The following is a 24,000-nucleotide window of genomic DNA, read 5'->3' as shown; positions in this document are numbered from 1 at the left end:
GGATGTCTGGAGCCAGACCCCTCTCTCACTATTAAAGGAAGAGTTTGAAACTCTGAGCCAACAGTTAAATCCATAAAGATTGGGTGAGCAAATGTGTGTTACACTCATACCTATTGGTGGTTGAGCAACCGTAATAGTTTCATATCTTATCTCCAAGATGAGGGCGAAGGTGAGGAGGAGGCTGAATCAGACACCCGCATTGGTAAGTATAGAAAAAAGTCAGATCATCAATGCTTGCCCCGCATCCTATGGTTGTACTCATATACTGTATTGTATAGTAGCAGACAATTCATATATTTCAATTCAGATCTATTTATAGATCACATTTGACCAGTGTTTACAAAACTGCTGTACAATTTCACGCTTTATTTTCTGTGCTTAATTATACAAAACGAAAACATATATGTTGGCCTATATATCCGGCCACTTTTTGATTTGGTGATGCACAAGAATGAACTTTGCTTGAAATAGGCTTGTCCCAAAGCTGTAAAATATAGGAAGCTAAACGTCCAAAGGTCAATAACTGAAATCCAACTGCCATAGTTCTCCAGCACTCCATTTCATTCTGCGAGGCGAGCCCAGAGCAGCAGCAAGATGGAGCTTCTTCTACTGTGTGGAATCCTTTTAGCAGCATTCCACACCAGCCATTCATACATTCCAGGTAGACCCTTTACAACTCCTTTAGTCAACTCCTGTTCAATCTGTATTTGCGTCTAAAAGGAAAAACCTTATGTAGCCAATAAATTCCTAATTTAAAAAAAAGCATACTTTGTGGATACTTTATGCATTTTGACAGTTCAATAATTAATTAGATGAATGAATTCGCAGAAAAAAACGAATTCAATTATTAGGAAGGATTTAAAAGTACAGCGTTTACTACAATCTCCTGTATGAAATTCTGAAGCCAATTAAGCAATGGAGATTCGACTAAAGATCGTCGTCTGCTTTGAAAAAAGAATTGTACCCGTGATCATGTAGAACGTATTCCATAATAACTGCCATCTTAAAACAGAAACTGCTTTCTGAGTGTTATTGTTCTGAGAAGGTGAACTCAATGCAAGACTCACTTATTTCAACACTAAATGTAGCTAATGGCACATAAAAAAAAAAAAAACACCAAGAAGTTGCATTGGATGGTAAAAATGTGGCTTTATTGTTAGTTTTATTGAAATATTCAAGTTGATGTTAAGTTTGTAAGCCTTCACTGTTAGAGGAAGAGTTTGAAACTCTGAGCCAACGGTTAAATCTATAAAGAGTGGGTGAGCAAAGACATCGTAAATGACATATTTTACTGCAGTCATAAATAGGAGTGGACCTCCAACCGGGTTAAATATTACCTATGCATCGAAGCCATATCGCACTACAGCCAATGTTTGAAAGCGCACTAACAAAAGCTTTTTCATTTAAAATAAATATTGAGAACATTTAGATCTACAATTTAAAATACAGACCAAAGAAAAATGCATTTATTTATTTCCACAGAGTTTTGTAAACTGCCTTCGGATACAGGCACAGGCTCCGAACGGGAGACGTTAATCTTCTACGATGCCAGCGATGACAACTGCTACCCTTTCATGTACAAAGGCCAAGGCGGGAACCAGAACCGCTTCACCAACGAGAGAGATTGTGTGAGAAACTGTTCCACCATTGCGGAGCAGAGATACCCTGAGGATGGTAAGAAAGGACAATTGACCATCAATTACAATTAGGGCATTTAGCAGACGCTTTTATCCAAAGCGACTTACATGGGTTAATACACATTGACACACCGACGGCTGAGTTAACCATGGAAGGCGACAGCCAGCTTTTCAGGAGCAGTTGGGGTTAAGTGTCTTGCTCAGGGACACATCAACACATCAACACTCAACATCAACGCTAGGAGGAGCTGGGGATCGAACTAGTAACCTAACGGCTACAAGACAACTGCTCTACCTCCTGAGCTAAGCCGACCCCCACAACCACCAACAGACCAACCAAAAGGTTGGAAAGATTTTAAAGACGGACTGAAAAGAGTCACAGTCCAGCAGTTAATCTGGGCAACCTAGGAGGCCTGCGTATCAATCACTGAATGGTCTTTGGATGGCAGGGTGATGTGGAGCAGAGGTTAATGGTCTCAGCTCATTTCAGGTGGAGGTGTGACTCGTTAGGCTGATGAGTCACTTGTCAATGACACACTGTGTATCTACACGGCCATTATGTGACACTGTCAAAATACTGAAGATGTCCTTTGCTGTGATGCCGTTTGGAGCAGTAGTTAGAGTAGTCGCATCATTTAAATGTGTATTTTATTTTACTTCACAGAAAGAGAAGCCTGCCACTTTCCCTTAGTCAAGGGGAGCGTATGTACGAGCTTCTCTTTGCGCTTCTTCTATGATTCTATTCATGACAAATGCAAACCGTTCTTGTGGAAGGGATGCCTTGGAAATGGCAACCGTTTCCTGAGCCAGCAAATGTGCAATGTAACCTGTGATGGTGTTCATGGTGAGGATGCATATTGCATTATATTGTATTACATACACATTGCTATCTTTATGTGTGTTACACTACGTATTGGTGGTTGACCAGCCGTAATAGTTTAATATCTTATCTCCAAGATGAGGGTGAAGGTGAGGAGGAGGCTGAATCAGACACCCCCGTTGGTAAGTATAGACAAGTCAGATCATCAATGCTTGCCCCGCATCCTATGGTTGTACTCATATACTGTACTGTATTGTTGAAGACAATTCATTATTTTTCAATTCAGATCACATTTATTTATAGATCACATTTGACCAGTTTTTTACCAAACTGCTGTACAATGTCGCGTTGCAGTAAGCCACAAACAAACAAAAATTGATTATATCAAACCTGAATCATATTTTTGTTGGACATACAGAGGCAAATACGATTGCAGATGTATTCAGGAGGATCATTCAAATGGTTACAAACCACGTCGTTGTTGTACCTTTAAATCATCGGCCTCTTTTTTTATTTTGAACAGTTTGACAGTTATTCCATAACTAGACTATTCGATAACCCTTACTTGTGGCACGGTCTACAATATGTAGGCCCTTGTAGATAAATTTCGGTATCCTCTCTTTTTGAGTCTCCAGAACGGTGTTTTATCATGTGTGAACTTGGTTTCTGATATGAGAATGCCTGTTTTTTTCATATACATTAGCTCTCATTTGCGGGATTTCATTTGGCATCCTCGGAGCCATCGTCGTCATCGTAGTGGTTGTCTTGATGGTCAAGTCAAAGTAAGACATTACTTTACAACGTGGTTCCTATTTCCCTAAAACAGTGAAGATGAAACCCTATTGTTTTCATGAGGACGTATGTGTGTCGAGGAGAACAATAGTGATTGTTCTTGATATATTTGCGTCCTCAAGGGATGAACCCAAGAAGAAGGGACCGAAGAAGCCCAAACGTGAGGAGACCCCTCTTCAAGTGAGTGCTATTGAATTGGAATGAAGACATCGCTACATCTCCTACAGCAACACCTAGACCGTGCTATAGTCCTAAAAAGGTGTTGAAAATAAATGTGTCAGGGCTAGAACTGTGGTTTGTAGTAGAGCACTTACACTATTTGGAATTTGTTCGTATTACTTTTCTCTTTGATATTTGCATTGATGTTATCAGCTTCGAAACCCATGCCCTGTGTGTCTGCATCTGCATAAGTCATATCTTGCCATCATTTCATCGCTGACCACTGCAGGTTTGACTTCAAATCATGAGCATAATTTGGATAATTCATCAGGAATCCTTGTACTGTAGGTTAATATGTTGTTGGTATATGTGACCTTCCTTCTGTATTGGATGTCTTTGTAAGATTGACTTTATTAAAAAACTTAAGTTGACATAAGTATATGGCTATGATATGATAATGCATAATATGATAGTATATTTTATTATTGTCCTCTTTATCATAAACACAGATAGTATATCATTGAGAACCTCATTCCCAGGTGATCATCTCAGACGGTGCTTAGGTTATTACCAGTTGGATTGGTTGGTATATTTGGGCCCATGGATAACTGTTGCTTAATAAGGGGCGGAGCCAGGTGGAAAACAAAACTGTTGCATGTACAGTCGTCAAATATTGTCTATGAGTCAAATGCTTCTTAGAATCAAGACGAGGTTCCAGCCAATCTAGGTTTACAGTCGCCCACCCAGGAATATTGTAATGTCTCAAAGGAACTCGAAAACACTAAATCACAGCCATCATAACTGAAACAAAACATGTTCAGTAAACATTGATAGAGAAGCAACAAAGTGGGTTTACATCTAGAAGGCCTGTTGTAATGATTTCTGAAGGTATTGGATGAGATCTTAAAGGGGAAGTTCGGAATTTTGGACATAGGGCCTGATTCTGAAGTGAGCATTGGTATTCTATATTGTTGGGCAAAATAACCTGCTGAGCACATATAAATATAGCTAACTCCCACCCTAGCTTGAGGAGCACAACACATGGCAGTCACGTTACAATATAGTCAACTTTTAACACATAACACAAACATGATAATATATAGTCAGGTCAAGGCCGGAGCTGAAGGCCCCATCTCCCAGGCAGGCAGATGGTGGACACTCAGACAATGCACCAGTATCATCTCCAGAACGGGAGAGCCACATTAATTATCACACAGGAGACATTTTGAGAGCTCTTCCCCGTTAGGAGGAACCAAGAGATACCTCTGCCCACACCAGGGGCCTGAGAGCCACATTAAATTATCACACACGAGACATTTCAGGGGGGCACTCCCCGTTTTAATTTATGACACCGGAGACACAAGGAACTCTCCCCTGTTACGAAGCTCTCTCAGGGCCTGGGAGCCAAAACACACAGAACCACACACACCTCAAACGCACACACCTCATCGAGAGGAGGATACAGCATAAAAACTGTACCACACAGGGACTCTTCACCCTCTTTTTCTGAAGCAGACCTTCCACGGAGGCGAAGCTCCGGACGAACCATCAGCGCTGATTAGGGACTTAGACATATTCGATTTCTCACGCTTTATGACTCTGTATAACCGTTGCCACTTTACTTAATAAATCCAAGGTCCTCGTGCCGACAGACTTTATTACCTCTCCGTCTCATTTTATCTGATCCAGTAACTAGACAGACCGTTTTTCCCTTCAATATCACTGGAGACAGTTTTCAACACATTTCATTCAGTCCTTCTAGTTGCAGAGTTCGCTCGTGCTAGGCTAGCGCAAGTCAACGGGCAATGCTAGCCTGCTATTAAAAACAGTCTTACCCACTCCACAGTACACCCGAGGTAAATCAATTATAACGACAGACTATACATCTAAATGTCTGTTTATAGAATAATGTTAGAAATAAAACCAACCTTGCATTGCATTGCATTTTGAGGGAATTGCGGGGTCTCAGCAGCAGTGTTTATATTGTACGTAGGCTACGGCAGCGGCGGACTGATACCTAGGTTACCTGCCGCTGTCATTGCTACAAACGCAGAGTACAGTGAACGAAGGAATTCTACAAGCGTATTAAATTAACAAGATATGGCCACGTTTGGAGGAGTTAGCGATGCATCTGCTTTTGAAGACGATTATGAGGAATTTGTTGTATCCAACGAACCGTACTTGTACGAGCCGGTGTTTTGATGTCAAAGCCAGCAGCAACAAGCCACAGTTGAGTCCTTTCTGGATCTCGCACTGGAAATTGGTGGAAACTTTGTGGTGCCCATCTGTACCGTTTATTTCTACAATTTCTAAAAGCACACTGAACCATCATGTTGCCTAGTCGTTCAATTGCGCTTCTGTCCCACGCTTCTCTGTTTACGTTCTTCTGTCGTGATTCGGTTACAAACCTAACCAGCGCATAGTAGAATTCCGCTTCTGCTGAGAAAGTAGTCCCTCGATGATTCATGCGATGCATGGTTAGTTTTATTTCTAACATTATTCTATCAACACAGACATTTAAATCTATAGTCTGGCGTTATAATTGATTTACCTCGGGTGTACTGTGGAGTGGGTAAGACTGTTTTTAATAGCAGGTTAGCATTGCCCGTTGACTTGCGCTAGCCTAGCACGAGCGAACTCTGCAACTAGAAGGACTGAATGAAATGTGTTGAAAACTGTCTCCAGTGATATAGAATCAGGCCCTATGTCCAAAATTCCGAACAACCCCTGGATGTCATGACACAGCTTCTTGGCACATACTGCCCACCGTAGTTTTTGAACAAGCGAGCACGATTAGTTTGAATGCAATATACAATTGTACCACTAGATGGGAGTAATTTTTACACAGTGTCCCTTTAAACACACACACACACACACACACACACACACACACACACACACACACACACACACACACACACACACACACACACACACACACACACACACACACACACACACACACACACACACACACACACAGACACGCACACAGTGTAATACATTTGACCTTTCAGATTCTTCAGTTCAATTAATTTTACATTTCTGCATTTTTAGCATTGCTTTGCGCTTTTCATTCAGGTGTCACTTTATTTGTTTCCAACCATTTATATTTTCTTAAATCGTGTGCATGTTTACTCCATTTAGACTTTTGTTTAAATCCCTTCACTTGATTTAAGCCATTTAACGTTTCTTCATGTCTTTGTGGCTTTATTTAAAAATATTTTCAACCTCATTTTGTAAGCCTACTACAGCACTCACACATGCATTTTCTAGTTAATAATTGTTTTCACACATTTTATTGAGCCGATCCAAGGAAAAATACAGACAGAACCTTGCTGATTATGATACCTACGGACATATTTTGAGCTTATCCTCCAAAACATTAGTACATTTCCTTATATATGTCACACAAACAAAAGTTATACAAGTTCAAATGAACACCAGTCCATCTTTTCCGTTCAAGAGAAAAACAAGATACATATTTAGCAGTGAAATCGCCTCAGCCATTACACAGACTAACCCAAACACTCAGCTCTCCTAGCCTAAAACCATAGCCTAAAACACAATGGGTAGCACTGGAAGGACTCTTATTGTGTAGTTTCAATCTCTCAATGACAACGTCATTTCCGTCAATGTGACGTAATTTCCCTACGATACGGTTTGCTACGCCCGATGCGCTAGCTAGTTACCGAATGCTATCTTAATTTCATTAAAAAGAAAAAAACAGTGCAAATCTATGTCGGAATGCCATACAATCACGTTATTACTCGACATGTTGACTATGTAATTAACCATTTAGTATGCTCACATATGGTAGCGCCAACGAGTTAGTTACCCTGAGTAGGTTTGTTAGCTGGAGAACCAATAGCCCCTTATAAGCCTCGGCTAACAGGTTATAATAGACAGAGGTACTGTCTACCTACACTGATGGAGTGCCCTCACATACACTCCAACGTGTGCCTGACGGTCGACCCGTCCAGGTTCCCCAACGGTATCCCGTCGTCCTGGTGCTGCAACGGTAGGATAAACATTAACATTTAATCAAACGCTCTATTAAAGCATAGTTCTTAGGTTGGTAACGTTGGGCGTTTTTGGGGAGGATGATAAAAGCATGGAGCGATGTGTTTGTGTGTCACTTCGGAATTAGTTGATGTTGGATGTATTTGACGTGTCGCGTTGTTTTCAGTCTGCAGATCGAACAAAAGCCCCTGGGTCTGCCTGACCTGTCTGCTGGTGCATTGTGGAAGGCAAGTACACCTGGACCGACATCAGGTTGACCCCTGAACCAAGATCAGGTTGACCCCTGAACCTAGATCAGGCTGACCCCTGAACCTAGATCAGGCTGATCCCTGAACCTAGATTAGGCTGACTTCAGATACGTACCAAACACATTGGAGGAAGAGAAGGACCTGTTTCTCCATCCTTTTAATCATAGGATACGCCCAAACTGACGTTTTCTCCAATTGTATCGTATTGAAACTAGATGCACAGCCGACATATACTGACAAAGCGATTTGTCTATCGCGAGATCCCCAATAAATAACGTATAACTAGGTCATTTGTTTTGATGCATAGCTTTGCAGATTTCGGACGGCATTTACCTTTTAGTAATATAAGATTAATCATTGTTTTAGTGGTAAATGCTATTGGTTATTTTTTTGTCTAAACTGTCTAAAGTATCAAAATTGTGTGTTTAATATTTTTTCTTTTCATTACTCATTGTATGCATTTTTAAAAGTTACATATAGCTATTTAAACAATGCAAACACAAATGTGATGAGTAGATGTCTTGTTTTCCCCATATAGATATGTCAGTGGACATGCAAAGAAACACTTTGAGGAGAACCAAGTCCCGTGCAATAGCCAGAGGACCTGTGAGAAGCAGGAGAAGGTCCATCACTCAGTCTGTATGGACTGCAGCAACTACAGCTTATACTGGTGAGGCTCTACCCTGTGAACGGCTGGTAACAAGTGTGAAATGGGTCACTGTACGGGGCACTCGGAGAATAGTGTAATACAAAAGGATGGCAGGTGTATTGTCATGGTTACAAGTCGTCTACTTTTCCAGTTTCTACTCTTGAGCTTTTAGGCATCTCACAGGTGTAAAAAATCCCCAGGCATTTCAAACCCAACCACAAGATAACCAGCGTGGACTGGTGTACAGGAGGAGGAAAACTAGTTTTTAGATTTAGCTAATGGTAGTTATTTTTCCTTGTTGAAGTTCTGTACACAGCATACTAATTTTAAGCATACTAATGTTTGTTATGCTCTATATACTAGTATTATTTAGGTGATTGTTATTTAGTTGTTTGCTTGGCTGACATTTGTTTTGCAGTTACAGGTGTGATGATTTTGTCGTTAATGACACCAAACTCGGTCAAGTGCAAAAAGTCAGAGAGCATCTTCAAAGTTTGGAAAAGTAAGTATGGAGAAGAAGAGAAACTTGCGTATCCATATTGTTTACCATACTGGTAATACTATCCACTTAGGGTGATTTATTTATAAACATTGTTCTTCTCGTAGGTCATCACTGATGGGTGACAGACAAAGGAAAAGAAAGAACTTGGAAAACCTAGCCTTCCCCAGCAAGGTGTTCAAAGATGATGTATGCGTCACAAGTGACATGTTTTATTAATTTCAACAGAATCTGTGCATCTTATGCTTTCAAATGGAGAGATGACTAACTAACTAACTAACTACTAACTGTTATTATATCCTGACAGGGTCTCTCCTTGGCTCTGTGTGCCACAGGCCTGCGTAACCTTGGCAACACATGTTTCATGAACGCTATTCTGCAGTCTCTCAGGTAATCAGTAAGCTGGTCCTGATTTTGATATAGCATATTTAATAACAAACCTGCTTATTTAGTAGGTGTGGCATGGAGGCAGGACATGTCAATTTTGAACAAACATTTTTATTCCATGCTGGAGAGTCTTTCAATGATAATTATTATTATTGTGTCTTAAGTTCAAATAAATAAAATGCAGCCGGTGCTGAAACATAAGATATATCTACTTAACGTGCCTCATTTGTAATTATCTGCATGATAAACTATAAGCATTGTCTAATGCTTTTTATTTTATTTTGTGTGGATCGAAGGAGGTATAGTTCTGGTACCAATGTATAATATGATTAAGTATATGCTACACGTGAACCTCCTAAGAAGGCGCAATTTGATTGGTTCGCTATCTCTTGTTTTCCTCACAAAATGTCGTCTCGTCCCGCTAATAAACCGCGGCAAAAAGTGAGTGTTCACTTGTAGTAATACTAAAACAATTATTCACCTCCTGTTCTACGGCGAATAATTGTTAAATATTCTGTATCATGTAGTTAAGATAATGTTTGTTCATAACATTTATTTCCCCAAAAGCAACATCCAGCAGTTCAGCCGTTACTTCAAAGAACTGCCGGCGGTGGCACTGCGCAGCGGCAAGACGGCCGGTCGCAGGATGTACCACACCCGCAGCCAGGGAGACACCAGTGTGTAAGCTCCCCCGGGCACCCTGCATCCAGCCTGCTTACCATGGTCCTGAGCCTGCTCACAACTCTGGTCAATTTGCACCTTAGCTCAAACACTTGGCACAATTTGGTTGTTTAGCATCATCTATTAAGGACAACAAAAACACATTTTATGGGAATTCATTGTTTATTTTAGTTTAAGTCAGTTATTCCTTCTTAAAAGGGCTGATGCCATGATACACTCACGCCTAATCCGGCATCTGCTCATATCCACATATTGCCCAGCTTTAACCGATACCTGGTTTTATCTGTAGTGGCATTTCTTTCATCTTGGATAGTACTAGAATCTGTGATATGTACTGCATTTCTTTATGTGTGCTTTTGGCAGTGAGAAGAGAGACACCATGACGTCTCTGTGTGGTTCAACAGGTCCCTGGTGGAGGAGCTGAGGAAGACGCTGTGCTCTCTGTGGCAGGGCAATCAGACAGCCTTCAGTCCAGACTCCCTGTTCTACGCCATATGGAAGATCATGCCAAGTTTCAGGTACTTGCATACTGGAGGGGCACGCAATGTGTAGTTGGAAAGGGACTGTCTCTGCTGCCATCTAGAGGCTAAAGTCCATCCACCACTGTCAAACTGCTGCTCTCGTATTCAGTTGCCTGTTAGTTTCCCCATATGTATATAAAACAATGTTGTATTAATTATTATTACGATTCTACTTATTATATATGTATTCATTTTTACCCGGGATCCATCCATTAATCCTTTATGTACTGTTCGAGGACTGAAAGACTGAAACTCACCTTTTGTTATGCTCACACCCCAGAGTAGCAAGGTTAGCTTAACATGTTTGGAACCCTAACCAGCAAACTAATGGGCAGTTAAAGGAAAACCTCAAGATATTTCAACCTGAAATCCCAAATCTCTGATCATTTAGGATGTAAGCGACTGATGCGAACACGTTCTTTTGAGATTGGTCCGGTATTGTGAGACAGCGGCTGCCGTAATCAGACTCCAATATACTCCTTTGGGGCAATAGCGCCCAGTCAATGAACCTCCTCTTAAGGTGCTTGTTTTCGTCACTCACAGGCTCAGATTATATTCTAACATTATGGAACGGATCCCTACAGAGAATCAAACTTGTTTCTTTACTTTTTACTTGATGAAGTTTTTTTGTCTAATCAAGTATTGCTCAAGGAGAAGCTCTGAAATCACGCTGTTGCATGATATTTGCCTATATTCATTACCCTCTCAAATCTTCTCCACCTGAATCTTTCAGTTAACCCTAAGCTATGCTCTCTGTAGGCCAACACATCAAACTCTGCTCTCTCCAGCCCTTCTCACTTTTCAACTCTTCTCTTTCTGCAACAATTCAACCCTCACAAGACTTCTCTTAGAGAGAGACTTGGTTAGACACAAGAACAAACAGACATGGCATCCTATCCATAATGATGGAACATAATCTGACCCTTTAGGTGGCAAAAACAAGCACCTTAGATGACACATTAACAGGATGCTGCATCATTCATGCTCGTCGCTGGACCAATCTCAACAATTTCTGTCCTCATTAGTCCCTTGGATATGAAAATAGGGTGCCGGTTGAAAAAACCCAAAGTTTTCCTTCAACTCAAAATGATCTTCATTTAATATAGGTTCTCAAGAAATGGTGTTGGTTGAATTCTGAGCAACAAACCGTGCCCTTTGGATCAGAATGACCTTAAAACGCTCCACTCAGTACATGCTGTGTTACTTCCAGGGGCTACCAGCAGCAGGACGCTCACGAGTTCATGCGGTACCTCTTGGACCACCTCCACCGGGAACTTCAGGGAAATCATAACGGCGTCCCCTCATCAGCCTCCAGTCCAGACCATGTCCGGCTGCCCCCCACCGCAGGCAAATGTTGCATGTACGATATACTAACCTTTGTTGGTTTTTTGTTTTCAAAACCCGTCAATACGAGCGACTCCATTCAGCCCGGTCTAGCTCCTGCAGACTTTTTGATGATAGTCTTCAGTCCCGTCACATCCTTTTATTGGAAAGTGCATCCAATCACTAATTAGATGTAGAATGAGCTGTGTGATGTTTAGATCAGGTCATCTGCGGAGAGCCGCGATATTCACTAAATCAAAGAAGAAATAACTGAAATTATCTTGTGAATTGGAATATTTTTATTAAATTAAATGATATCAAATGATGATTTGAAAGACTATCTGCCTGGTGTAGATGGATAGTGAAAAGATGGATACATGGATAGAAAGGTTTAAAACGTTGTCTGATTATTCTAATAGACGGCTGCATCTCACATGCGCTGTTGCCTTGGGTGGGATTGTTCATTCACTGAACGGCTCTCACCCCTGTATCGTTTGGGCCTCCTTGTTTGAATGGTTTGGACGGATGTGTAAAAGTCTATTTTGTGTCGCCTCTTGCAGAAATGGAATAACCACTGTCGTGACTTCCATCTTTGGAGGCATACTTCAGAATGAAGTCAACTGTCTCATTTGTGGGACAGAATCCCGGAAGTTTGACCCGTTCCTTGGTAAGAGCTTTTTTCATACTTTCTAAACACTCCTCTCTTATAAGTGATCTCCTAAGAGCAGACTTGGGTTGTTTTATTTCTAGATCTGTCGTTGGACATCCCAAGTCAGTTCAGACAGAAGAAGAGCAAGGACCAGGAACCAGGGCCTACTTGCACTTTAAGTGGTGAGCATCATTCCACAGCACCTCAGCGTGGGTAGTTTGATTGTGACAGCTAACTGAGGAGACCCCTCAGGCTTGATACGCTGGGATTGTGTAGGCTAATGCGTATGTGGCTCCATCTTCAGATTGCCTGCGTAGCTTCACAGACCTTGAGGAGCTAGACGACGCAGAGCTCTACATGTGTCATAAGTGTATAAAGAGACAGAAATCCACAAAGAAATTCTGGATCCAGAAGCTGCCAAAGGTCTGATTATCATTTTACAAGCATGTTTGTTTGGCAACAATTAACCTATATGCGATTGAATTGTTATGATGCTATATAGGGCACCAATGACCTACCATTTCTAGGAGCATTATAACCGTTCAAAAGTGCGTTGTCTTCAATGAATGTCCCTTGTACGGCTTCACTGTGGAGGCCTTACCTTACTTGAGGTAAGGCCTTATCTTATCTTTGTGTGGTTTTGTTTCAGGTTTTGTGTCTCCATCTAAAAAGATTCCACTGGACGGCCTTTCTGAGGAACAAGGTGGACACCTACGTGGAGTTCCCCCTCCACAGCCTGGACATGAGGGCCTTCCTGCTGGAGGTACGAGGGACCCTCAAATGATTCAGAAAACGATGCCTTGATCAAGTGGGAGGCTTTGAATGTCAACATTCATTCAGACTTGCGTATCGTGCACCCAATATCTTATACATATCTCGACTGAATATTACGTTTACATTTACATTTAGGGAATTTAGCAGACACATCTATCCAAAGTGACTTACAATTAGTGTTGCAGCGGTATTACCGGTGTTACCGGTGTTGAGGCCAACACCGATTACTCCGTGTTGCACACCGCAACACCGAGTTTTTTTTTTTTCAGTAATAAAAAACAAATTCAGTAAAAATGAATAATATAATTATAATTAAGAAAATTAAAATGTGTAGAATAGGCCACAGTTCTGCTCTGTGCGGAAGAGAATTGCCGCGAGAATTGGCGCGCTTCAAGACCGGTAACCATAGCAACGCCGGTAAACAAACGCCGGGAAGCCCAATCCCTACATGAGCTACCCGCGCTACGGCCACCCGGACGCGCACAGAGCTAGTGGGCGTGATATTATGATATGTAAAATTATATTATACTATTATATATAGAACGTTATAAGACGTTGAGAATTGGCGCGCTGCCAGCCGCTGTCACCGAGTGTGAGAGGAGAGTTGACGGAGAAGATGGCGGTTGACCTAGTTTCAATGTTAATACCGTTTATACCGGTAATACCGGTGTTGACACGAGCGTATTACTCGGTGTGAAAATGTCCACACCGCGGCAACCCTACTTACAATAAGTACATTTGTCAGAAGAAAGAGAAGCAATATATTGCTGTCGGTACGGTAAGGATGTGCCACTTACACTTACAATTGCTAGGTTAACCCATTCCCGTGTACAACAAAGAGAGCTAGGATAAGATGCTTAACGATGCCAAGTACTATTTTTAATTGCCAGGACGTACAACATACAATAAGTGCTTGCATGAGGGCCAGGTCATGCAAACATACAATAAATGCGTACTAGTGGTGTTTTTATGAGAGTAAGGGATGAGGAGGGGCGTGGGGGATAAGGAGGGAGGCTATGTTGGGTCCAGTTAAACTCTGAGCATAAGTCTAGGGTCTTGCCCTTTGAACATGAGCTCGGCTCCATATAGGTTCTGTAGGTACAATTTGAGAGTGTGAGCAGAAAAGAGCCGAAGATTTATAAATGAATCTACAAAAATATAAGTCCCCTCCCTCTGCTCCTTAATTTCTCTTCCATTGAGAAGTGTTCATTTCACACACATGTGATTGACAGGCAGACTAAAGAAACGCATTAGGTTCTTACAGAGCCAGGTGCAGTTTCTTGAGATGGATATTCTCACAGAGAATTGCACTGACTCAGAGCTGGGTAGTGGTGCCCCCTTTTTTATACAGTTAGGCCCAATCCCATTTCTACCCGTTACCCCTTCAAAACAAGGGGGAGGGGGAACGGGAAGGGGTATGGGGTAGAAATGGGATTGGGCCTAAGACATAACGACCAAGGGGCACCGGACAGTGGTGTGTGTGGACGTGTGGAGCTCTGTCTGGGCAGCGGTTGACTTCGGCTTTGGATAGAAATGTGTGCAATTTATCATTATGATAATGAAACATAATAGTATTGCATTTAAGTGAACAGGGATTAATGGTACATCAATAATTAATGACTTTAGTCTGAAATAAATTGGGTTTGAAAGCTTTCCTGCGCTTTTCCGTTTTTTTATAATTTAGCCCAAAAAAAATCAGAATGATAAGTGGCCTCAGAGAGGCCTTGGGCTGCCAAGAGGGCCTCTGTGTCCGCAGCCGTCTAGTTGAATGTGGGTCGTGTATGTAAGGAGGCCAGGGTCTGCTTCAGTTGTGGATCAGGAAACGTATTCTAGTGAGTCACCAGTCACCCTCACTAAGGTTCAGCCAATGCTCCCATTTCCACATGCCTTTGGCCTTTTAGCATGTAGGAACGTTTTTTCTTTGATAAAACACACAAATTAAGTATGGATCAAAGTGTTGCTCTTCCCTGACAGACGGACAAGACAAGACACACGCACACACACACACTGATGATGAATAATGCAGTCTTCCACCTAGTTGTAGTGATTCATACCTGTTGATTTGTATTGCAGCCAGATAAATCTTTGCCTGGGAGTTGCCTCTATGACCTTGTTGCTGTTGTGGTCCACCACGGATCTGGGTAAGCTGTGGTTGTAAATTAACCTCATAAACCTCACCTCATATCCCTCGTACGAATTTAAATGAGCCTTAGTGAAGAGTCAGCGATTTCATGTCACGTCATTTCATGATGAAATATATATCTAATCTCACGGACAACATTGAAGGTAATGATTAAAGGTCCCATGGCATGCTGCTTTATGGATGCTTTAATATAGATATTGGTAGGTCCCAAACACAGTATTTAAAGACGTTCCTGAAATTCAGCCGTGGTGCAGAATCACAGATTCATGTGTACACCACATGAATCTGAAGTAGACTGAACCGCGCGCTGCCTGCTGCCGGCTGCCCGCTGCCGGGCGGTGGTGCTTCGCGGCGGTGGTGCCTCGCAGCAGCCGGCAGCAGGCAGCATGTCGCAGTTCATGTATTTCAGGGAGTCAAAGCCAAAGTTCCTTTCCCCCAATTCCTTCTCAACCATGGCTGAGATAACCCCAACTACAGTCTCGTTTCGAAATACAAGAGACTTCAAAGAACCGACGTGTTATGCGCCATAATACCAACAGCAAACACATGCGTTACAGTGTGTGTAATCACACACACGCACATGTGGTGCTCGCACGGTGGTGTCTCATTAGCGGGCCAAATTCTCTGGGCAGGCAAGGCAGAGAAGGGGAGGAGCTTATATCCTTTATGATGACATATGGAACCACATTCCAAATCAGCGCGCTTGAGCCTCCGTTTTTTCAAAGGCGAGCAGAACACCTAGTGCTCGTTTTACACCGAACGCAAGTTTTAGCCACTGGGGGACTGAAGGCAGGCTAGGGGAACTCATATTTATGTTAAAAAACCTCAAAGTGAGATTCTCATGCCATGGGACCTTTAAACAGAGTTAAATCATCGACCACTAGGTGGTGGTGTTGCATTGCGGCGTGGCCTCTCTCAAAGCCTTAAGGGAAGTAACCGTGTGCTGCTGTTTGCAGGGTTGGCTCGGGGCACTACACGGCGTACGGCTGCCACGAGGGCCGCTGGTACCACTTCAACGACAGCACGGTGACGGTGAGCAGCGAGGACACGGTGAGGAAGGCCAAGGCCTACATCCTCTTCTACGTGGAGCGTCCCGCCAAGGCCGGTGCCACAGACGCAGGCGCCGCCGCCCAAACCGTCGCCATCGACACTGCGTCGGCGTCAGCAGATGAGATGGTCTCCGTCAGGGACGAGATGAAGGAGGAGGACGTAGCGGGCTCCGCGGTCACCCCCGGGGCGGGGTCTGACCCGGTCACCTCCCCTCAGGGGGTCACCGCTGGAGCGGGTTCTGACCCGGACACCACCGGAGCGGAGGAAAGGGATCGGGCTGCGCTGGGTTGATGCTGCTGGCGGCCAGCTGGCCAGTGCTGGCTGGGAAGAGGAGGCGTTGGACGGGGACCAGTCATGCGAGGCCACCTCAGACACGGTGACTGCAGACAGTGATAGCCTCACTTTAGCATTCGCTGCTGCTCAATAAAGGGCCCGACAGAGTTTTTCAACATCCAGCTGTGGACTTCATTCATTCTCTTTTTTACCTATGCTGTATGGATTTATGTAATGTGTCTTCATGGCAAATATTGGATCATTATTTTATTTTTTTTACAATGTGCTGCTTGATTGTTTTTGAGCGTTATGTTTTAATTAGATTTTTGTCATAGCGGTGAGTCACACGTTGAGTAATTACCTCCACACAGTTTAGGTCCAGATTAAGACTGAACATAACTGTCTTGTGTCATGCTTTTCATTTATTTTTTGCTCGATCAATTTTAGATTGTACTTTTTATTTGTCAAAAGGTATAGATTTTCAATAATTAGAGAATGGCTACATTAGCATTCCACCAATACATGACTGAATAGCCTTAACTAGAGCAATATGAAGTTAATGTGACTCCATAACTAGAACATATGAGAATTGTTTATAAAAAAAACATTTTTAACCCTATGTATTAGTCTATTGACCCCCATGGCCTAACTTGGTAAACTGGCCTTGAAAAATGACTGTTGTTGTACTAGAAATGTAAATTGACAAAATCATGTTTTAAAATCATGGCTTGTTCAACCAATTGATTACCCTTACTTTTTTACATCCTCAAATCCTTATTCCTTCTTTGTAGATCGTCACAGCTAAGCGCAATGGCTAGTAGCTACCCATTCATATGTGCTTAAATACATGTAGTTATTATGAGCAAAGAATAAGTTATCTTCATTTTATATTACGGTTCTGCAGAACAGGAGCGGCCTGATGGTTTTATCCGTAGGTTACAATGTAGTAACCGTAATAACCTTAACACCGTTAAGTTTTATTAGTTTACCACTATAGTATAGGTTACAATAGGCTCTTGGCATACATCAATATCAGACATATGATATCATTACTAATTTAAAACAGTCATTTTTTAAAAGGCCAAGTGGAAAGAGCTTGAAATATGATTCACTGTTAAGTGATATTGTGCATTCTCCCAAATAATTTAAGAGTTGAACTTCAGAGTCTTGTTATAAACTAAATGGTTATTAACTGGTCCCAATGTGTTCATATTGCGGCGGAGAATTAAACAGCCCTTCCTTGCACTGGCTGCTGATGAACGTGGGAGATGCACATCGTTAACCTATAGCTGCACCTTCGCCACACCTGCTGAGAAAAAAATATAAGCTTTTATCTGTTGAACTTAGTATTTCTGCTCGCTTTAGGCCGAGCTTACAATATAAACAAGAGCCCCCCCCCCCCCCCCCCAGGACACGTGTGCCAGCCAGGCGGCGCGGCAGCAGGAAGAAGCCACTCATGTATGCTGAGCAGCAGCAGCTGCTCACGGTGGGCTGCTCGCAGGTGGCTGGCGGTCGACATGTTACTCTGTTCTCATTAAAGAAACAAGTGGCGTAATCTTATCGCGCTTGTGTGTGTGTGTGTGTGTGTGTGGGGGGGGGGTTCCTTATTTTTTTTGTTTTGTTATGAGCAACAGCCGCCTATAAGATCACGTTAACTTCCCAATACAGAATAATTGTAGAAACGAGGGAATTCATTAATCCTCCTGGTGAGGCCTGGTAGACAAATGGTAATTTGGATTCTGTACTTTAGTGTTAGAAGGTTAGTTGTGCTGGACTCAATTCGGTTTACCTATTTTTTTGTTGCACTTTTGTACTGAATTAATAACCCTTCTGAAATACATTGTTTTAACATACAAAAACCCAGCAACAGCATTATCTAACCACCAAATAACCACACAACAGTTAAACCAGAAACCCACTTTGAGTCACATACTCATCTACATCTATTGGGAATATATACAGAAGTACAAAGACCAGCATCACTTAAGTTGTATATGCACACATGTAAGTAGGCCAGACCAAGCCTAAACATCTGTCAGTCTGCTGGCCTCCTTGCTGCCCTGTGAGAGGCCGATGACAGCTGGACAGGGAGCGTCTGGCTCCCTTCTTGTGACCGTACCGGCAGTTGCCTTCCTAAAATAGCCCCCCTCTCCAGCACCTTATATGTGCAAGGCTCCAGTGTGTGGCTGGGGAGGTATTGTGTATCCAGGCCACAGAATATTCTGACCGAAGGCACACTGTAGCTCCGTAACACGGGGACCCCGCCACAAGCCTGGAGGCCCTCTCCTTCTCCGAGCCCTGCTCCCGATCACCACCGCGGCCATGCATCTCACCCAGCTGAACCGCGAGTGTCTGCTGCACCTCTTCTCCTTCCTGGACAACGACAGCAGGCGGAGCCTCTCCCTGACCTGCGAGCCGCTGCGCCAGGTCTTCCTGGACCCCCGTCTGTGGACACTGCTGAGCTTCTGCTCCCCCAGCCAGCTGAGGTGGGACAATTTCCTGCTGGGCTCCTCTCTGCGCTCGCTGTCGGTCTGCTGGCACTCCAGCCGGGTGCTGCGCGTGTGTAACATCGAGGACTGGATGAAGACGCCCTTCCAGAGAGACATCTGCGCTAAACACCAGGATCTGGTCAGCGACTTCCTGGCCCGCGTCTGCCTCACGTGAGTGGTTCTCTGTGTGTCTGATCGCTCTCACCTGTGCAGTTGATGGATCTCTTGACCGGCGCCAGTGTGGTGGATTGAGTGTGTGACCTTATCGGCAGCAGGGGAATCCCATGCCGGCTTGTGGTTCACGAGACACAATCACATGGCATCAGCCACAATGACAAACCTGAAGCCTCACGCGGAGAGAGAGAGGGGCTTTATTTAAACATGCAGCCACATCACAGCCCTGCCCTGGAGAATGATAGCATTAAGGAATGTAGAGGGAGCCAGGAACACACAAAGCCCAGGAAACGTTGAGCAATCTGTGACTCAATAATGCAACAAGAATGGCATGCATGAGAAAATGGTCACTCACGTTGTAGGACAACAACTGGGAAAGTGAGCATAGCTTAATCAGAAAAAAATAAGAAAAGACATCTGGGGTCAATAAGGCACAACTGTTTTTGTCGAGTCACAACAACCACAGAGTGAGTTAGACTCATGTTTGGTTCCAAATCGAATGTAAAATCTGTCAATTCATTTGAATGTGGCCACCTTGTTTGCATGCAGTGCAGCAGAGAAGAAAGGAAGGATTCTGGGTACTGGGCAGCCAGTTACGCCTGGCCCGGCCACCACCGCAGCTGTCTGGGACAGTTGGCTGGCTCGCTGGCTTCTCATTGAAAGAGATCTGTGTATAACTCCAGCCCCGCCCCCTTCCTCCTCGCCGTCCTGCAGAGGAGTCCGTGTGCTGAGCGAGTAAGACAAGAAAAATCTCAATGTCCCTGTTAAGTCTGTATCACATACCTCGCCGCCACCGGGGAATGGCGTACGATAGGGGCCCTCTGTAGTGGTCTGATGGGAGAGAGACTGAGGACACACGGCACGTGAGGACAGGGGGGTTGGTGGTGGCGGTGGTGGTGGGGGGGGGGAGAGATAAAGGCGGCGATTGGACCGCAAACCCTCCCAGTCTAGTGCAGACTGCTAATTTATACAGGCAGGTGGGGACTACAATCAGGTCTTTGTTGCTGCCAGTAATGAACATGTGCATCTGTCTGGGCCCGCCTCCCAGCGGATAAGACCTCACCCGGCCATTTGATGCCAAGCTCAGATGTTTGTTTGTGCTATTTATTCATTCATTCATTAATTCATTCATTCATTGTGGGAAAACCGCCTCCGGTTACGATGGATCAGTTTAATTTGCTCGGTATAAGGTCATTGTTCTGGTGGCTGTATATAACTTTTTATATATGTATATATATGCATGGATATATAGTCACTTCAATACTGGTAGGCCTATATTGAAGTCAGCTTTTGGATCAACATTCAGTATATTTGTACATTTGTTCACTTTCAAATCCCCGCTCTTGTATACACAGAGGGGATCAGAAAGCAAACAATAGACCCAGGTTTATTCAACGGGATGCGCGTCAAGCTTTGAAAGACATAACTTTTGGGCAATATTGGACACCTTAGAACAAACGGATGGACCGTGTTGTTGGACCATCCTGATCAGTGTATTGAAACAAACTCATTAGCTTGTCGGTGTGCCGTGTGGTGGGTCAAGCCTGCCTGGATGTTAATGCCGCACATACAAAGGGGCAGGCAGGCCAGGACAGAGAGACACTGCGTTTGCATAACACAGCGATTAAGCCTTTGATTCCCTCCGTTTGCAAGAGTGTACCAACCTTTCATCCCAATCATAACAGCTCCCAGTCGCCAGAGGGGAACTAATCATGAGAATGCCACAATGTTAATCCCATCAGTGCAAAAACAAATGTCCTTCTTCTAAATGTCAACGCCGTGCAATCACATGCGCCGATCGGCCCTCCCCGCCAGCCCAGCGGCAGCGCTCCGTGCAACAATGCAGCGCTGCACGTGTCCCGCCTGCCGGCTCCCATGTACAGAGGTTCTTGGGACACTGCCCGTAACACTCCCGTAGCACTGGAATGTGTTTGGCTCACATGTGGCCGAATGCTAAGATTATGTAAGTCTTTACGTAATCAGTGAACAGCAATGACCCCGCTTCCCCCTCCTCCCCTCCCCCGTCGCGCACCACCCACCGCCCCAGCCACTGCTGCCATCAGCTGTATCTCTCTCCATAGGGGCGCGTGGGCCCTGCTAGGAGTGGCTCGGAGGAGACGGCTCGCCTGGGGGCGCAGTGGTGAACAGAGAGAGAGAGAGAGAGAGAGAGAGAGAGAGAGAGAGAGAGAGAGAGAGAGAGAGAGAGAGAGAGAGAGAGAGAGAGAGAGAGAGAGAGAGAGAGAGAGAGAGAGAGAGAGAGAGAGAGAGAGAGAGAGAGAGAGAGAGAGAGAGAGAGAGAGAGAGAGAGATCAGTGGTGAACAGAGAGAGAGAGAGTGAGAGAGAGTGAGAGAGAGAGAGAGAGAGATCAGTGGTGAACATTGCTGGCGGTGCTGTGCTCCGACTCACCCTGCCATTGTTCTCCTAGGGTCTGAATCCTTCTTTGTTCTCAAAGCCTTGATGTTCCAACTGTATGGCCATAAGGGAGATGGTGTGCAACACGTGAATAAACTGGATTACATAAGAGCCTGCTGTGTCAGATTACTGCCTCTGTCTGAACTAGTGTCACACTCAATGCACGGGCGTATGGCAACAGGCTGGAATGCACCCGTCATCCGATTCTATACAAAGTAAATCGTGCATGACACATCACACACGCATCACACACACACACACACACGCACACACACGTACAATCACATACAAACACACGTTCACACACAAAAACAAACACACAAACACACACACACACACACACACACACACACACACACACACACACACACACACACACACACACACAGCTTGCACCAAACAGTATCATCCGTGACTGTGACAGCGGGCCCCATGGGCCCCACCCTTCAAGGTCCCCTCCCCTGACGTACCCCCCCCCCCCCCCCCGCTCTGCTGCAGGTGCCCCCACCTGCACTCCCTGACGCTGTCCGGCTGCGCCCACATCACCGACAGGGACGTGACGGCCGTGCTGCGGAGCTGCGGCGGCCTGCGGCGCCTGCGCCTGGAGAACTGCTGCCGCCTCACGGACGAGGTGCTCCACGCCGTGGCGGAGCACGGTGGCTGCCTGGCCGAGCTGCGGGTGGACTTCTGCCGCAACGTGACGCGGGCTGGGCTGCGGCTAGTCCGGGAGCGGCGGCCCGGCGTGTCGCTCAGCGCCGACCGCAGCGGGAGCATGGTCCCCGACAGCAGGCCGGAGGAGGGCCTGACGTTCAGCACCACGCTGCAGAAGCTGCTGCAGTTCTCCTGAACGCCACCAGGGGGACACACGCTAGGGAGACCTTTACTAGGGGGACCTCGACTAGGAGGACCTCCACCAGAGGGACCTCCGCGACTAGGGGGACCGGCACTAGGGGGACCTCCACTAGGGGGACCTCCACTAGGGGGACCTCCACCAGGGGTACCTCAACTAGGGGGACCTCCACAAGGGGGACCTCCACTAGGGGGAGCTCCACTATGGACCTCCACTAGGGCGACCTCCACTGGAGGGACCTCCACTTGGGGGATCTCCACCAGGGGTACCTCAATTAGGTCCACAAAGGAGAACTCCGCTTTAAAGAGCAGCTTGAAGGTCCATCTCCTGTTTGTGGGATGGGCCTGCCTGTGTGAGCCCTTTGAGGATTTAGACCGCTCCAAGCTCATTTCTCACCAATTAGGATATCTCTTCCTTGATTGGTTGGGGAGAAATATAGGGTGGGAGGGAGCAGAGAGGGAAAGGATGCAGCTCAATGTATGGGGGCTTCAGGCCATTCTCTTTAGACTGACAGCATTACGGCTTGGGAGAAACATGAAACATGGAAATACGTTTACAATCAATCTACTTCATGCTTTCCCTAAGTTTACTTACTGCGGATACCAGAGTGCAAGGTTCTCTTTCAGGTTCATTGTTGATGGTTGTTTTTTATAATACAAATGCTTCTTGTAATGTATTTTTTGTTTTTTTATCGTATTGGATTGTACGAACTTTGTATTTGTACACATGACTTTGACACCAATTTTTTACTCATAAAAGAAAAAAATCAAAGAATATCCGCGATGTTTAATTTATATATGTATGCTGTATTTTTAGATGTATGCCTCATGATGCTTTTGTACAAACAAGTACCCCGGAGCCTGTTTCTTTTGGAGCTGAATAAAATGATACTACTTAATGGCTGCCATTAAAATAATGGAGAAGTAGATTTGATGGAAGTCCTATCAGCACCAGGGAGGGGTGGGGGCAGATGGAACGCTGCCCAGGTTATATAAGACTGCAGAACGTAACAAAGTAGGTTCGGCAGGCGTCTATCTTTTTTGTCTGCGTGTCTGTGTTCCATGTGAAACAGTCCTATAGAAGCGTTCCAGAATGTTCTATTCGGAACCGCTCACACACTGTACCACGTCTGTGTAATATCCTTTCAACCGAGGTCGTTGTGAACGAATGGGAGCATTTGATCCTCCTTGACAATCGCAATACTGCCCCTTTAGAAACCGTTAAAGACCAGCAGTTACACGTGTGTACACAATGACTTTACCCTCAAATATTTGGGCTAAGCTACCAAACCTGTGACTGATGAGTCACTGTTTGTAATTCTAATGCATACAACACAAATGCTGTAGGCCTTCACGGTTCCCAAATATTTTATTCAAATTCAAACAACACACGAGTGTGTTGTTGGAGTGGCTAAGGGAAAACCCCTGTTATCATAACCAGGTGTAA

At 44.5% G+C, this 24,000-nt stretch overlaps 3 protein-coding genes and 1 long non-coding RNA gene across 6 annotated transcripts in view; 3 read left to right on the top strand and 1 right to left on the bottom strand.

Moving 5' to 3' along the window:
• The first annotated feature begins 13 nt into the window (after positions 1 to 13).
• Positions 14 to 3,864, top strand: si:dkeyp-73b11.8 (BPTI/Kunitz domain-containing protein). Of its 2 annotated transcripts, XM_056598665.1 has the most exons (8): positions 63 to 83; positions 158 to 202; positions 544 to 661; positions 1,483 to 1,674; positions 2,302 to 2,481; positions 2,595 to 2,639; positions 3,161 to 3,239; positions 3,372 to 3,864. In XM_056598665.1, the coding sequence occupies exons 2-8, from the start codon at positions 158 to 160 to the stop codon at positions 3,451 to 3,453; spliced, it is 741 nt and encodes a 246-aa protein (XP_056454640.1). In that variant the 5' UTR covers positions 63 to 83; the 3' UTR covers positions 3,454 to 3,864. The 2 variants fall into 2 exon arrangements, with proteins under 2 accessions (XP_056454639.1, XP_056454640.1); XM_056598664.1 differs by having other exon boundaries at positions 14 to 202.
• A 3,160-nt stretch (positions 3,865 to 7,024) lies between these two features.
• Positions 7,025 to 17,661, top strand: usp3 (ubiquitin specific peptidase 3). 2 transcript variants are annotated; one of them, XM_056599070.1, is made up of 15 exons: positions 7,025 to 7,429; positions 7,598 to 7,658; positions 8,218 to 8,349; positions 8,747 to 8,830; positions 8,935 to 9,016; positions 9,135 to 9,217; positions 9,782 to 9,895; positions 10,300 to 10,413; positions 11,627 to 11,776; positions 12,300 to 12,406; positions 12,490 to 12,570; positions 12,693 to 12,811; positions 13,038 to 13,151; positions 15,236 to 15,303; positions 16,262 to 17,660. In XM_056599070.1, exons 1-15 carry the CDS (start codon positions 7,339 to 7,341, stop codon positions 16,644 to 16,646), a joined length of 1,785 nt encoding a protein of 594 aa, XP_056455045.1. In that variant the 5' UTR covers positions 7,025 to 7,338; the 3' UTR covers positions 16,647 to 17,660. The 2 variants fall into 2 exon arrangements, with proteins under 2 accessions (XP_056455045.1, XP_056455047.1); XM_056599072.1 differs by having other exon boundaries at positions 7,037 to 7,429; positions 8,935 to 9,001; positions 16,262 to 17,661.
• A 667-nt stretch (positions 17,662 to 18,328) lies between these two features.
• On the bottom strand, positions 18,329 to 20,165 carry LOC130389599 (uncharacterized). Its single transcript, XR_008896574.1, has 3 exons — positions 20,075 to 20,165; positions 19,323 to 19,999; positions 18,329 to 19,234 (listed from the first exon to the last, which is right to left on the bottom strand). It is a non-coding gene; the product is annotated as an uncharacterized LOC130389599 (long non-coding RNA).
• fbxl22 (F-box and leucine-rich repeat protein 22) overlaps positions 18,329 to 24,000 on the top strand; it is a 7,254-nt gene continuing 1,582 nt past the window's right edge. Inside the window, exons 1-2 of the mRNA XM_056599435.1 lie at positions 18,329 to 19,288; positions 22,203 to 24,000. The exon at positions 22,203 to 24,000 is cut by the window's right edge and continues 1,582 nt beyond it. Coding sequence (XP_056455410.1) covers positions 18,951 to 19,288; positions 22,203 to 22,551 — 687 coding nt within the window. The 5' untranslated portion in view covers positions 18,329 to 18,950 and the 3' untranslated portion in view covers positions 22,552 to 24,000. The remainder of the gene's footprint in view (positions 19,289 to 22,202) is intronic.

The sequence above is a fragment of the Gadus chalcogrammus genome, chromosome 9 (assembly GCF_026213295.1).
Source record: "Gadus chalcogrammus isolate NIFS_2021 chromosome 9, NIFS_Gcha_1.0, whole genome shotgun sequence".
Taxonomy (NCBI): domain Eukaryota; kingdom Metazoa; phylum Chordata; class Actinopteri; order Gadiformes; family Gadidae; genus Gadus; species Gadus chalcogrammus.
Note: the sequence above shows the minus strand (reverse complement) of the source record. Positions and strands in the feature narration are given on the sequence as shown.